This window comes from Drosophila obscura, unplaced genomic scaffold, assembly GCF_018151105.1.
Source record: "Drosophila obscura isolate BZ-5 IFL unplaced genomic scaffold, ASM1815110v1 contig_8, whole genome shotgun sequence".
Lineage (NCBI taxonomy): Eukaryota > Metazoa > Arthropoda > Insecta > Diptera > Drosophilidae > Drosophila > Drosophila obscura.
The window spans coordinates 67,999-80,859 of NW_024542872.1; the positions used below are offsets into that span (position 1 = coordinate 67,999).

Sequence of the window (12,861 nt, forward strand, 5' to 3'; positions counted from 1 at the left end):
TTGAAATATTGCAAGCCCATTTCACAGGAACAATTAAACGATTTGGTGAGGAACCTGAATCCTAAATATAAAGCAGGTATATTGAAAGAAAACGGCAGAGTTACTCATTTCCGGAAGCGTAATTTGACTTATGCACAACTTTATACAAGGAAGGATGATATGTCCATTTGCCATGACATATTCGGGCTATTAAAGCAACTGGGGGAAGCTTACGACCCAAAAGATTGGGGATTATTTGTTGATAGCACCAAAGAAAGTGTAAAGGCTTTTTTGCTTCACAATGGAAACCAAAAGCCGTCTGTACCCATCGCCCATGCTTTCAATATGAAAGAAACATATTGTTCGGCTAAGCGCGAGCCCATGGCAGCGCAAAGGGAGCAGAGCTAAGCTCTTATGCATAGCATGTGAGGGAGGCTCGTCTGCGCAGCAGAGACACTTCGAAATCTAGTATCATCAAAAACACAACGTATCGTCGGTTGGCACAGTGACCTGCTATACCATTACTACTCTTTATACAAAAACCCATTTGTTCTCGCTTCAACACGGTCCACCACGGGTCCGCCTGTTGCTTACTCTTGCCCATACTCTTCCCACTCGCCTTGCATGGCAAATAAAGAAAACTAACATAGTCAAACAAACTTTGTTGTGAATTAATCAAAGTACAATTTTCGATTTAACTCTACGCTATTAAAAAGCTCAATACCTTAACATTTTGGTGACCCCGATGTGATCGAATCGATATATATTTATATATGTATATATATATATATGCCTCGCAAATAACACTTGTCGGTTGCTTAATTCGCTTTATACCACGGTTTTTCGATTCGTCGTTTGTGCACAAGCAACACAAACGGTTCTCGCGTCATCTGCTTTGCGGTTTTTCTTGCGGTTGTTTCGTTTCGGTTTTCGGTGCTTTAAGTGTACATGCCATTGTTGTTGTCAGCGCTACCTACTCAGTTCATTTAAAACTGTGAACTTTCGCTGCTGGTCTGTAGAACTGTGAGCCCGTGTGTTTGAGCGCTGTGATCGAGTGTACAGTTCCTATAAAACTGTTCGAGGTTATTCACCGGTTATTAGCCTCTCCGTGCTTCAGAAACTTTAACCCAGTGCTTCGTAAACATACCCAATGGCTTCTAATAGCACCCCCTCACTCTTGCCCCCCTCACCATTGTTCGTCGATTCGGAAGCTGCATTCTACAAGCGCAAGGTGCAATCTATGGTAGGGGCAGCACGGAGAATCGAAACGGCCGTCGGCAAGGAGAGAATTGGCGAGCTCAGTGAGGAGAAGCTGAACGTGAGGCTGAAGTTGCTAGCGGAGTTTGTAGCTTCATTCAACGAGCATAATGCCCTGGAGAGGATTGATCTCAATGAGATCGGTAGTCCCTTGAGGGATGAGTTTGACGAGTGCGTGGTCATTCTGGAGATTCGCATGAAACGGGAGTTAAACAAGCGGCAGCCCATAATGCTACCATACTCAACAATGCGGACGGATCATGTAGGAGAGGCCCCAACTACGGTCGTGGTGCAAAGTCGGCCACGCCTGCCGGAGTTAAAGCTTCCTAAGTTCAGTGGGGGCTACGCTCAGTATTCCTCGTTTTGGAGCATTCCTCCATAATTGACAAGGATACCGATTTGTCAAATGTGGAGAAGCTGCAGCACCTGCGCTCCTGCCTGAAAGAACAAGCACTAGACACTATTTCGTCTCTAAAGTTCGAGCACGCCATCTATCCCATCGCATTAGACCTCCTTGATAAGCGTTTTAATAACAAACGTTTAATTTTTCAGGCGCATGTCACAGACATTCTGGGTGTGCCGCGCATAGAGGCTTCGTCTGTGTCGCAACTTCGGTCCTTGTCGGACACTGTGAATGCTAATCTTCGGGCCATGCAGAGTATGGGAACAACGGAGCAAATTGCAGACTGTATCTTGATACACAGTGTAACGAACCATGGTTCTAGACATGGCTCGTCACAAACGGCGGAGGGTCAGCGCATCCACGCTGGCGGGAGGCAATAACCAAACTGATATACACAGAGCTAACGAACAATGGCTCTAGCCACGGTTCTCCACAAATAGCGGTCTCAGCTAAAAACACTCTCATCAAAACACACTGACCCACTAAGCAATTGTCAACGAAGCACCCAGCTTCGACCCACTTACCACGCCCCACAATTATTGTCACCCAATAATCAAAAGTTAAATCTCAGGTGCGATCGCCAGCTGCATAAAAGCTCCAAGATCGGCCGAAAGAGTAGGCAGTCCATCAGCCCGAACACAAGACACTGCACTAGGCAGTCCCTCAGTCACACACCCAAGACACTGCACTAGGCAGTCACAAAAGCAAAACACCACACTACGCAGTCCAACAGCGCACCATTCAACTACGAGTCAGAGTAGCAACGTAAAAGAATTAAAGTGAATGAAAAAGAATACTGAATAAAACCAAGAAACCAGCAAACAAAAACTCTCGCATCATCATTTCTCGCTTGCCTACTGCATTTTTCAAGCCAGCCCGACACCTGAAGTCACCTACAAACTACAAATTTTCTTGTAGCGGACCCTGGACTGACTGATGCATACCTCAGACTGAAATGGGACCTCACAACAGCCTGCTGCAGAAGGTGGACAGCGCTACGCAAACCAAGTGGGAGGAAACGTCATCGCTAGACAGCATACCCACAAGCCAACAATTCACCGCTTTTCTGGAGCAAAGATGTCAGAAGTTGGAGAATCGGGAGCACGCTATGGCAATGTATACGCCTGGCATTCAGGTGGGAAAGATTTAAAAAGTACAGAGCAACACTAGAAGTTCATTTGTAGCCACTGAGTGTCTATTTTGCAATACTGCTGGCCATAGTATATATACATGCGCGCTGTTTGGGAATCTTTCGCCGTCCCTTCGCCTAATTGAGGTGAAAAAGCTTAGTCTTTGCCTGAATTTCCTGAAAGCTGGCCATCAATTGCGCACTTGCAAGTCATCAACATGTCGTCACTGTGGTAGCAAACATCACACTTTATTGCATTTAAACGCCTCGCCCACGGAACCCGTTGTCTCTTCATTCCCGCACCCTGAAGCGCAGCCACAGTCCTCAACTGCCTCTCTGGTTTCACAGAACTCCTGCAGGGATGTTGTGCTCATAGCCACTGCAGTTGTTCTGCTGAGGGATCGTGCTGGATCGCTCGCACATGTCGGGCACTCTTGGACTCCGAATCACATCTGCTCTAATTGCACATGTCCATGAGCAGAATCTGCACGCTGGGCCTCGGTCATTGCTCGCACTTATTTGGCATGAGTATTGGCCGCCTGAGTGAGGTGCGGACCAGACCACACATCAAATGCTACATATGCCTCTTCATATGCTTTGCCACCAAGGCCGTTCACTTGGAGCTTGTGCAGGATTTATCGACGCCAGCAATAAAGCGATTCATTTTAACTCGCGGTCGGCCCAGGGAAATTTGGTCCGATAACGCAACCAACTTTGTGGGAGCAAAGAACGAGTTGGCAGAGTTGAAAAAGCTGCTTCTGGCAGAAAGGCATATGAAGGAAGTTCAGGAGTTTTGCGTTGCGGATCATATCGACTGGCAGTTTATTCCCCCTCGCTCTCCCCACTTTGACGGACTCTGGGAGGCTGCGGTTAAAACAGCCAAACATCATTTCTACCGTTCCGCTTCCAGCTCTTTGCTGTGCTTTGATGACCTGAGAACGCTTGTGTGCCATATCACTGCCATAATAAATTCAAGGCCATTGCTTCCCATTTCAGAGCATCCCGACGACTTAGACGCTGCTCCAATCCGTACCTTCGCAGAACCAGATGTGACCGGACTCAATTTCAATCGTCTTGATCGCTGGCAGGTCAACTTCCCGCAGCAGACTTTCTGGTCCCGCTGGCGAGAGGAGTACCTCACGCTTCTGCAGGAGAGGGCAAAATGGAGGTCTGAGCAGCCTAACCTCAGTGTCGGCGACGTGGTCCTTGTAAAGAACGAGAACTTGCCTCCACTTAAGTGGCCGCTGGGAAGGGTGACGAAACTGATCGCCGGCAGAGATGACGTTTCCAGGGTAGCTGAGCTCAAAACGGCTACTGGGAGCACCACGAGGGCTATCGCAAAGCTGTGTATGCTGCCAAAGAAGGAAGTAGAAGATCCGTGCTCTTCAACGGGGGGAGAATGTTCGGCTAAGCGCCGGCCCATGGCAGCGCAAAGAGAGCAGAGCAACGCTCTTATGCACAACATTGCCTACCTGACTCTGCGCTCTTGATCATTTGCACCTTCCCGAAAATCGTCAGCCGACGAAGGCTGTGAGGGAGGCTCGTCTGCGCAGCAGAGACACTTCGAAATCTAGTATCATCAAAAACACAACGTATCGTCGGTTGGCACAGTGACCTGCTATACCATTACTACTCTTTATACAAAAACCCATTTGTTCTCTCTTCAACACGGTCCACCACGGGTCTTGCCCATACTCTTCCCACTCGCCTTGCATGGCAAATAAAGAAAACTAACATAATCAAACAAACTTTGTTGTGAATTAATCAAAGTACAATTTTCGATTTAACTCTACGCTATTGAAACACACAGCTCAACACATATCAAACAATGAAAAATTTGTTTGAAAACATAAAATATAAAGAACACCAGCGTGATTTAACAGTCGTAGCCATGCTAACGGTATTGCAAGGTGGTTATAAAAAAAACTGCTGCTTTCTGTGCCTATGGGATAGTAGAGCTAGAACTGAGCTTTACTCAAGAAAACTCTGGCCAAAAGGGAGGTAAATTCTTTGGAAAATTACAACGTACAACATGCTGATCTCGTGAAGTTTTTGGAGTTCTACCTCCAATCTAATAAGCCCCGTAACTCTCCGAGTACCGGTATAAAAAGTACGAATAACGCTAGAGGACCGCAAGTACACACTGAGATCGATCGCTATGTAAATAAATCAATAATAAATTCTTACAGGTCGAATCCCATAGCAAATAAGACCTCTGACAATACCAATATGTGATTTGTTGATTCAGTGATTCAGATGCTTGCATCCCAACAGTCAAAATAATCAATGTATTCCCTAAGAATAGCTCTTCGGAATTCTAAAGGCGTTCTACAATACAAACTTGAACTAACACATTTCCTGTATGACAAACACATTGATATAATGTTTCTCACAAAAACGCATCTCCCAAACAAATACAACGTTTAAAAAAGGGGTTATTTATTCTATTTTACAGATCACACAAATGGAAAAGTAAACGGTGGAACAGGCGTTTTAATTAGAAACCGCATAAAACACCATTTTCAGAAAGGCTTGCAACAAATTATCTGCAAGCAACATCTGTAAATGTATAATCGGGTAATGGAAATCTTACCATTACCGTTGTTTACTGCCCGCCCCGCTTTACAATCACTGAAGATCAGTTCATGGACTTTTACAATACTCCAGGGGAGTGTTTTCTTGCAGAAGGGGACTACTGCCTTGTGACTACCAAAGGCAAGCAGCTTTACAACGTGATCATCAAAGCAAGCAAAAAACTGGACTATGTTTTCCCAGGTAGTCCCACATATTGGCCAACAGACCCTAGAAAAATACCGGATGTGATAACCTTCGCGTGAGAAAGAACATCCCACGCTATCTAATAAGTGAATCGCTTTCGGTTCCATCATCCGATCTCTCACTTGTACTAATAAGTCTTCTTCAATGCCCGGAGTTCGTAGAGCACACTAACAGTCTCACAACGAATAGAACCAACTGGCTTAAATACAAAATATATATGAGTTCCCACATAGAGCTAACCCCTCAGATCAATATCGATGAAGATATCGACTGCTCTGCTTATGCATTGTAATCTGTACTCGTTACAGAAGCCAAAAGCTCTCACCACCAGGGATGCCTGTGAAAACCAACCAAATCAGAACTAACCTGCTAATTGAGCAACTTGTTTTGGAATAGCAAAAATTGTGAGGTGAATGGCAGTCCCAAAGATAGCCATCTTCAAAGCAACGACTTAAAGATGCTACAAGAAATCTTACCAAGGCTCTTAGAAGAGAAGAAAAAGACGCCCAACGTCCATACATGGAGCAATTGTCACCAACCAGCACAAAGCACCCACTGTGGAGAGCCCATCGAAATCTCAGCGCTCAAATAGAAACAGTGAAACACGTGAAACTTTGCAAGCTCCCCAAGAACCGATCGAATTCCGGCCAACCGAATTCCTAAATCACCTGTTTTTTACCTAATAACTCCGAAAATTATCATTGAAATGATACAATAATACACATCTGCCAGCTCTTCAATGCAATCACACGAATTGGGTAACATGATGTATTGGGTAGTCATAATTCCTAAGCCAGGAAAAGACAAAGCGCAGCCCTCGTCGTACAGACCAATAAGTCTGCATACTTGTCTTTCAAAGTTATTTATAATACGATCGCACCAATTCAGCTTTCGTGATAAGCACGTGTCCGTCCGTCCGTCTGTCCGTCTCGATGAGCGCCTGGATCTCAGAGAGCTAGAGAAACCAAATTTGGTTTCCAGACTCATGTGATATCACACTGCTACAAGTGTATTTCAAAATTTCGCCCCGCCCCCTTCCACCCACACAAAGGACGAAAATCTGTGGCAGGCACAATTTTAAAGATGCGATAATACTAAAAACGCAGTATCGTAGAAAATGATATCTACCAGATTGCCGAATCTGAATAAGATCGGATCATAATTATAGCCAGAATGAAGAAATTAATTTTCTGTTGGTTCTTCCGCCCCCTCCAACCCGCTACCTATCTCTTTCTCGCTCGCACACTCTGCCGCGTTCAGTGCGCGAGCAACCCCTAGCGGAGGAGATGTAGAATCGAAATGGTAAATGTATAATCTACATGTTAGATGTAGAATATACATTGTAGTGTAGATAACAGATGTAGCAAAAAAATGTAAAATGTAAAATTAATTTTTTTAATTCTAAAATTCTAAAAAATCATTTGCTCAAAAATCTATATACTGACTGAGTACGGATATAAGTAGAGTCGCGTCGCGTAAAGTCAAGTCAATGTTGACAAACAACCAAGAAGATATATGGTTTGAAAATAAGTCATTCTTTAGGATTTTATATGCAACGGACCAGTTTTTCATGGAGTATTGATATAAATGAATACACCTAGTAATAAAAGCCAAAAACAGAACCATTCCTTGGTAGTCTAGCGGAAAGATGCAGTATGTCAATAAAAGTTGAATAAATTTTTCCACAAAGAAAAAATTTTCAACTTTGTGTGCTCATATGAATCTACTAAGCTATAAAATCGATTTTCTTGAAAATTATATTACTGTAAGCTCTAGATTATGGGAATTCTCGGTTAAAAGCGTCTATTCATTTTATTCAAAGCGCTCATAAATATATTTCACTTTTGCCACCTCTTTTCGGCCCCACTGTACGTCGATTAAGGTATCGCGCATTAAAAGCTATGGATAAACGGTTGAGCTAAAATTGTTTGACCAAAATCACATTTTACCGCTAATTTTAATTTTTTTCGAGTTTTCAAACATTTTTAAAAAAATACCAGACAAAAATTATCATTTTTGCTTGAAACCTTTATGTTTCCCAGCTACCCTATAGGTGCAGTTCTCAACTTTTCAGAATGGCATACAATATTACAACCAGATGTAATATACTTAAGTTATGTGAAAAAACGAAGTGATACCTCTGAAAAAAAAGCATACAAAAAATAAATTTTTTTTAGTTTTAGAAAAAGTTCTTTCATAAAAAATCAAAATTCTTTAAAAAATCTATCAGAAAAAGTCAGTTTGGTTCGAAGCGTAAATAAAAAGTTCAATTTTGTTGAGTAGTGTTATGTGATCGGTTAAGTATAAGTTTGATAACCGCATTTATCTTTTCAAAACCGAAAAGTTATACGAATAATTTGTTCAGTCGATATTAAACCCTGAACATTTTAAAATATTTAAACAATACTTACTTTCTAACATGTCTTGCGATGATAACCTTGGTAAAGTTAAAAATTGATTTGGAGTTATCATATTAGTCAATATTTGAGTTGAAATGTCTGGCAATGAAATTCTGGCTATAGATCTGGTAGAATCTTCATTAAATAGAAGAAGCGTGTCCAAGCTTGGATTTACTTTAAACCTATCGATTATTGATTGCGAACTCTTTTTAGTCAGGTCAACAAATCTGAAATTAAAATGTGTAAATATTAATATTAAATAACTTTTGACAGCGAAAGAAGTAGCAATAACATAAACAACAATAAGCATTGAAACCTAATTTAAGTCTTATAAGAAAGGAAAAAAAAAACACGTGAGCGCTGCGTAATTTTAATTTTTACACTAATAATATCCTCCTTCCACCTAACGACCTATTTGATTAAAATTTTAGAATATTTAGAAGTAAGGGCGTGGAAGTGGATGCGTAGCCACTGAAACTTGATTTATTCCTTCTATCTATAATAATGATAGATATAGGCATTTTATATAAATCAGCTTTTCCAGTTTTTTTTGCGTCTTCAGAAATATAGATGCCACAGATATCCGCCTTTTGTGCGGGCAGAATGGGGCTTTGGAAAATTTTTTAAATAAACTTGATTTAGTGTGATATGAAAGAACACAGATGGACAGACAGACATGTCTATATCGCTTTTATTTTATATATCCAGAATATATGTATATACTTAATGGGGTCGGAAACGCTTCCTTCTGGCATTTATTATATTAATATATCGCTAAACTTTTCGAATATCGGACATAAATAGTTATTGATGTATTTATATTATTTTGATACCATTATCCGTGCAAATTTTGCTTTAAAACAACCTCAAATTTGCATATGAAATAATTGATAAGGGAAAAAACTATTTGCGTTTTGGAGCTAACCGCTGTCACAGCCCTATTCGACTATCGGAACGTCGGAAAATAAGTTAGAGTTTATCATGTTAATAAGAAAAGATAATAAAATGATATATATCAATGAAAATGCGAAAACGGGAGCACTCTAAAATAAAAACGGAGCGTTTTGGTTAAAACCGCAAAAGTAATAGAAACCCGGATCTCCCAAGATTCTTAATCTTAATGACAAAGTCAATCAATGTTGATACAATTTGCATTTCAAGGCGCTGCGACTCGCAAAAGTGTGGTTTTTTCCTCCTCTATTGTTCAGCGCAAAATTTACTGCTGGTACCCACGCGCTAGTGCTTGACAGAGATTTGTCGATAGCCAAATCGGGTTGCCACAGCTGTTTGGACCAATCCACTATTTATTGTTGCCTTGACCAATTTTTTCAGATCCAATATTTTTTTTTTTTTTTGGTTGGTTTAAGCTCAATTGCACTGGTAATGGTGTCAAATCCATGTCAATACATCAATGTGACATTATTTTTTTTTTTTCATTTTGCACTTAAGATTCGTTCTTTTTTTTTTTGTAAAAAAAAAAAAGCCGTTTAATTTTCATTTTGCGTTTTCCCAATGCGGGAGCGCCTAACTAGGCCCACCAGCCCCAGACGGGAGCTAAGAATCTTCACCGATGGATGGAAGCTCCAACACGCTTGGAAGAGGAATCTAATCCGAATAACTAAATATAAGGAACTGGTAACGAACCATGGATCACATGGTTCGTCACAAGCAGTCGATGCAACCAACGCTACTCCCAGGTGAAGATATCCACACCAACGAATTCGAAGACGCAGTACAGGCCGAAAGACAGAAAGGCTTTTCTACTACTTGTTCTTAAAAAAATTAAATTTTTGTGGCTTTCTTTCTTTGTCGATGAAATCTCTCTCCGTGTTCATCACTAACGTCGCCTAGGTTTGTCGGTAAAAAGTCCAAGTAGGAGTGCAGGAAAAGGACTTTCAGTGACATAATTGCCCCGATTTTTTTTATAATTCTTAATTAGCTCTTTCCGATGATCCTATTGGGCTTTGAGGTGGCTCAGAGGGGGCCTAGCTGAGGCCACCGGACGGGTCGCAGGTTGCGGATAGCGAACGGCCTACCCTAGTGGGTAGGTCAGCTGCGAATAAGCGGGCATCCCAAAGAGTAGCAACTAAGTTGGCTCTGAGGGAGAGTACCGAAATAAGCAGTCCCGGACAGCCAGCGGGTGTTCGCGACGCAGCAACACTGACGATGCGCTTGTGGTGCCGCCTCTCATTAAGTAGCTCACACAATCCCATCCCTACACAATACCTACCCACATCCCAGCCCCAACACTCACCTCACACCGGGCCGGACTAAGGTGTTACTCGACCCGTGCCAAGAGTCAGCCTGGCGGGGGGCCCGGTATAAAACTAGCCCAGTCGTGAACGGAGAGCTCAGGGACTTGGCAGCCCCCTGTTCTAATTATGCCTTACCCGGGTAACGCAGAGCTCTGCCGGGGTGGACCGTTCCCCTTCTCTGCAGCTCGTGGGAACTTTATGGAAAAATACGAAAATATAGACAACAAAAGAAACCAAAACGAGAAAGGCACTCCCCAAATGCCTGCAGGGAGAAATCCCAAGCGGGAGAAGGCAGCGGCCCAAAGGCCTGGCCAAAGGACGCGGGTATGAATCCGGGTGGGTCCCATCCCAAACCTGGGATGGGTGGAAAGCCAACACCCAAAACGGATACCATGGTAGGGCAGCTAAGCAATATTGCGGCTGCTCAACCTTCCGGTGAAGCGGCGGGTGATGGCTTGCCATCAACCAGTGTCCAAACCAGGAAATACAGCTATGCCGAAAAGAGGAGTGCTGGGCACATACTCCGTCGGCAGAACGCCAGCCAGGAAGTCAGTCCAACAGCAGACTGGCTGAAAAAAGTGGAATGGGCCTCGACGGTGTTGCCCAACTTCAGTGTGGAGCCACAGAAGGTGGACGCACAACCGAAGAGGCAGCGCTGTCAAGAGACGCCCGGACCTGCCGCGAAGCGCTCGAGGGTGTTACCAAACGTATCCTTCGCGCAGATTGCCAAGGAGAGGACGCTGATAGGCGTTCTCGACAAAGGCAGCGCGGAGGGGAAAATACACAGAAGCCAATGGAAGTGGGTGGAAGCGGCACTGGCCGACCGCTGCTTCGAGCTTCTCGAGAAGGATCCCGGGCCACCTACAGTCTGCAAAGACATGGGATGGTTCCAGGGAAGCATTAAAGTGGTGGCCTGCGAAGATGAGCGCTCCGTGAAGCTATACAAAGCTGCGGTGGCGCAAATCGGAGAGGTCTACGCTGGGGCGAAGCTCGTCGCTGTGGACTGGAGCGAGGTGCCCAGTAGACCGAGGTGGGTGCCGGCCACCTTTAAGGAGCCCGAGCGGATACTCACGATGTTGCAGAGATGCAACCCTACACTGCCAACCTCAGATTGGAAGGTGGTCAAAGTGGAGGCATCAAAGGGCCCCACAAATCAGGCAGTGGTAGCCTTAAACAAAGAATCGCTAGCCCCGATAGAAGCATCCAAGGGAGAGCTCAACTTTGGGTTCAGCTCGGTGACCATGATGGTCTACAAGTCGGATGCAGCGGCCGAGGCGCGTTCTGTCAACAACCCAGTTAAGCAGGACGTTGCCTCGGAGATCGAGGCCCCCGAAGTAGACCCGGAGCCGGCCCTGGAGAGCTACTCCTCGGAGACGGAGCTGATGCTCGATTTTGAGGCGCTGTGTCGGGACGATATCCTCGACGACTCTGACGCCGATATAACAGTGCTGGAGAATGATTCCAACGAAGTCTCTGAGGCTTCTGCAGATAAATCTCCACCACTGTAAAGCAGCATCAGTTGCCCTAATACTCCGCTTAGCTGCAAGCGGAGGGGACATAGTCCTAATCCAAGAGCCCTGGGTGGTAGGAGGCAGGGTCTGTGGATTAGCGACGAAGGACTACAAGCTGATTGTAGCACAAACTGAAGGTAAAATTAGAACCTGCATACTAGCAAGAAAGCACTTAAATATCTTTCTGCTCCACAATTTTAGCAATGGCGACAACACGGCGGCTAGCCTAGAGCTACAAGGGACACGCCTGAACCTGGTGTCGTCCTACATGGCTCACGAGGAAAGCGATCCTCCCAGTGATCTTGTTCGCAAGATAGCCAGCGAGAGGTCGGATACAAGCCTATTAATAGGCTGCGATGCCAACGCTCACCACACCCAATGGGGGAGCTCGGATACAAATGTAAGGGGTGAGTCACTTTTCAGCTTCATCCTAAACTCCAACCTAATTATTGGTAATCGGGGTAATGACCCCACTTTCATCATAAAAAACCGTCAAGAGGTTATTGACCTCACTCTACTGTCTCACAAGCTGTCAGACATAATGAAAAGTTGGAGAGTCCTAGAGGACCACTCCTTCTCCGACCACAGGTACATCGAGACAATCCTATCGCTCGAAAGCACCAAACCCACAAACTATACTAATCCCAGGAAAGCCAACTGGGATACATATAGTGCAAAAATGGAGGAATTACTCCCCCCCTAGCCACAAAATGCCCGGACACACAAGACGATCTTAATCGTCTTGTGGACAATTTCACGGAAGCTTGCAATAAGGCCTTCGTGGCAGCTTGCCCCCCAACCAAACCAAGAGGGAAAAAGAAGCCCCCCTGGTGGTCTAAACATATAGATACCCTCCGGAAAGACTGCAGGACTCTCTTTAACAGAGCCAAAAGCAGCAGCGAGGAAGCGCACTGGGAAAAATACAAAAGTAAGCTAACCCTATACAAAAAAGAAACAAGGAGAGCAAAAAGGGCCTCTTGGCAAAAATTTTGCTCCGAAATTGAAGACACGACAGAAGCCGCAAGGCTACGCAATATCCTGTCAAAAACATCCCCCTCGGTGGGATATCTCAAGAGAACGGATGGTACGTGGACAAACTCTAGTGAGGACTCCCTACACATTCTACTCGACACTCATTTTCCTGGGTGTA

The 12,861-nt window shown here is 44.2% G+C and overlaps 1 protein-coding gene across 1 annotated transcript in view; it reads right to left on the reverse strand.

Annotated features, from left to right (window-relative positions):
- The window catches only part of LOC111077095 (dnaJ homolog subfamily C member 16), a gene marked incomplete at its 3' end in the record, with an annotated part of 161,837 nt that overhangs the window by 67,483 nt on the left and 81,493 nt on the right, over positions 1 to 12,861 (reverse strand). Inside the window, exon 7 of the mRNA XM_041595787.1 lies at positions 7,958 to 8,172. Coding sequence (XP_041451721.1) covers positions 7,958 to 8,172 — 215 coding nt within the window. The remainder of the gene's footprint in view (positions 1 to 7,957; positions 8,173 to 12,861) is intronic.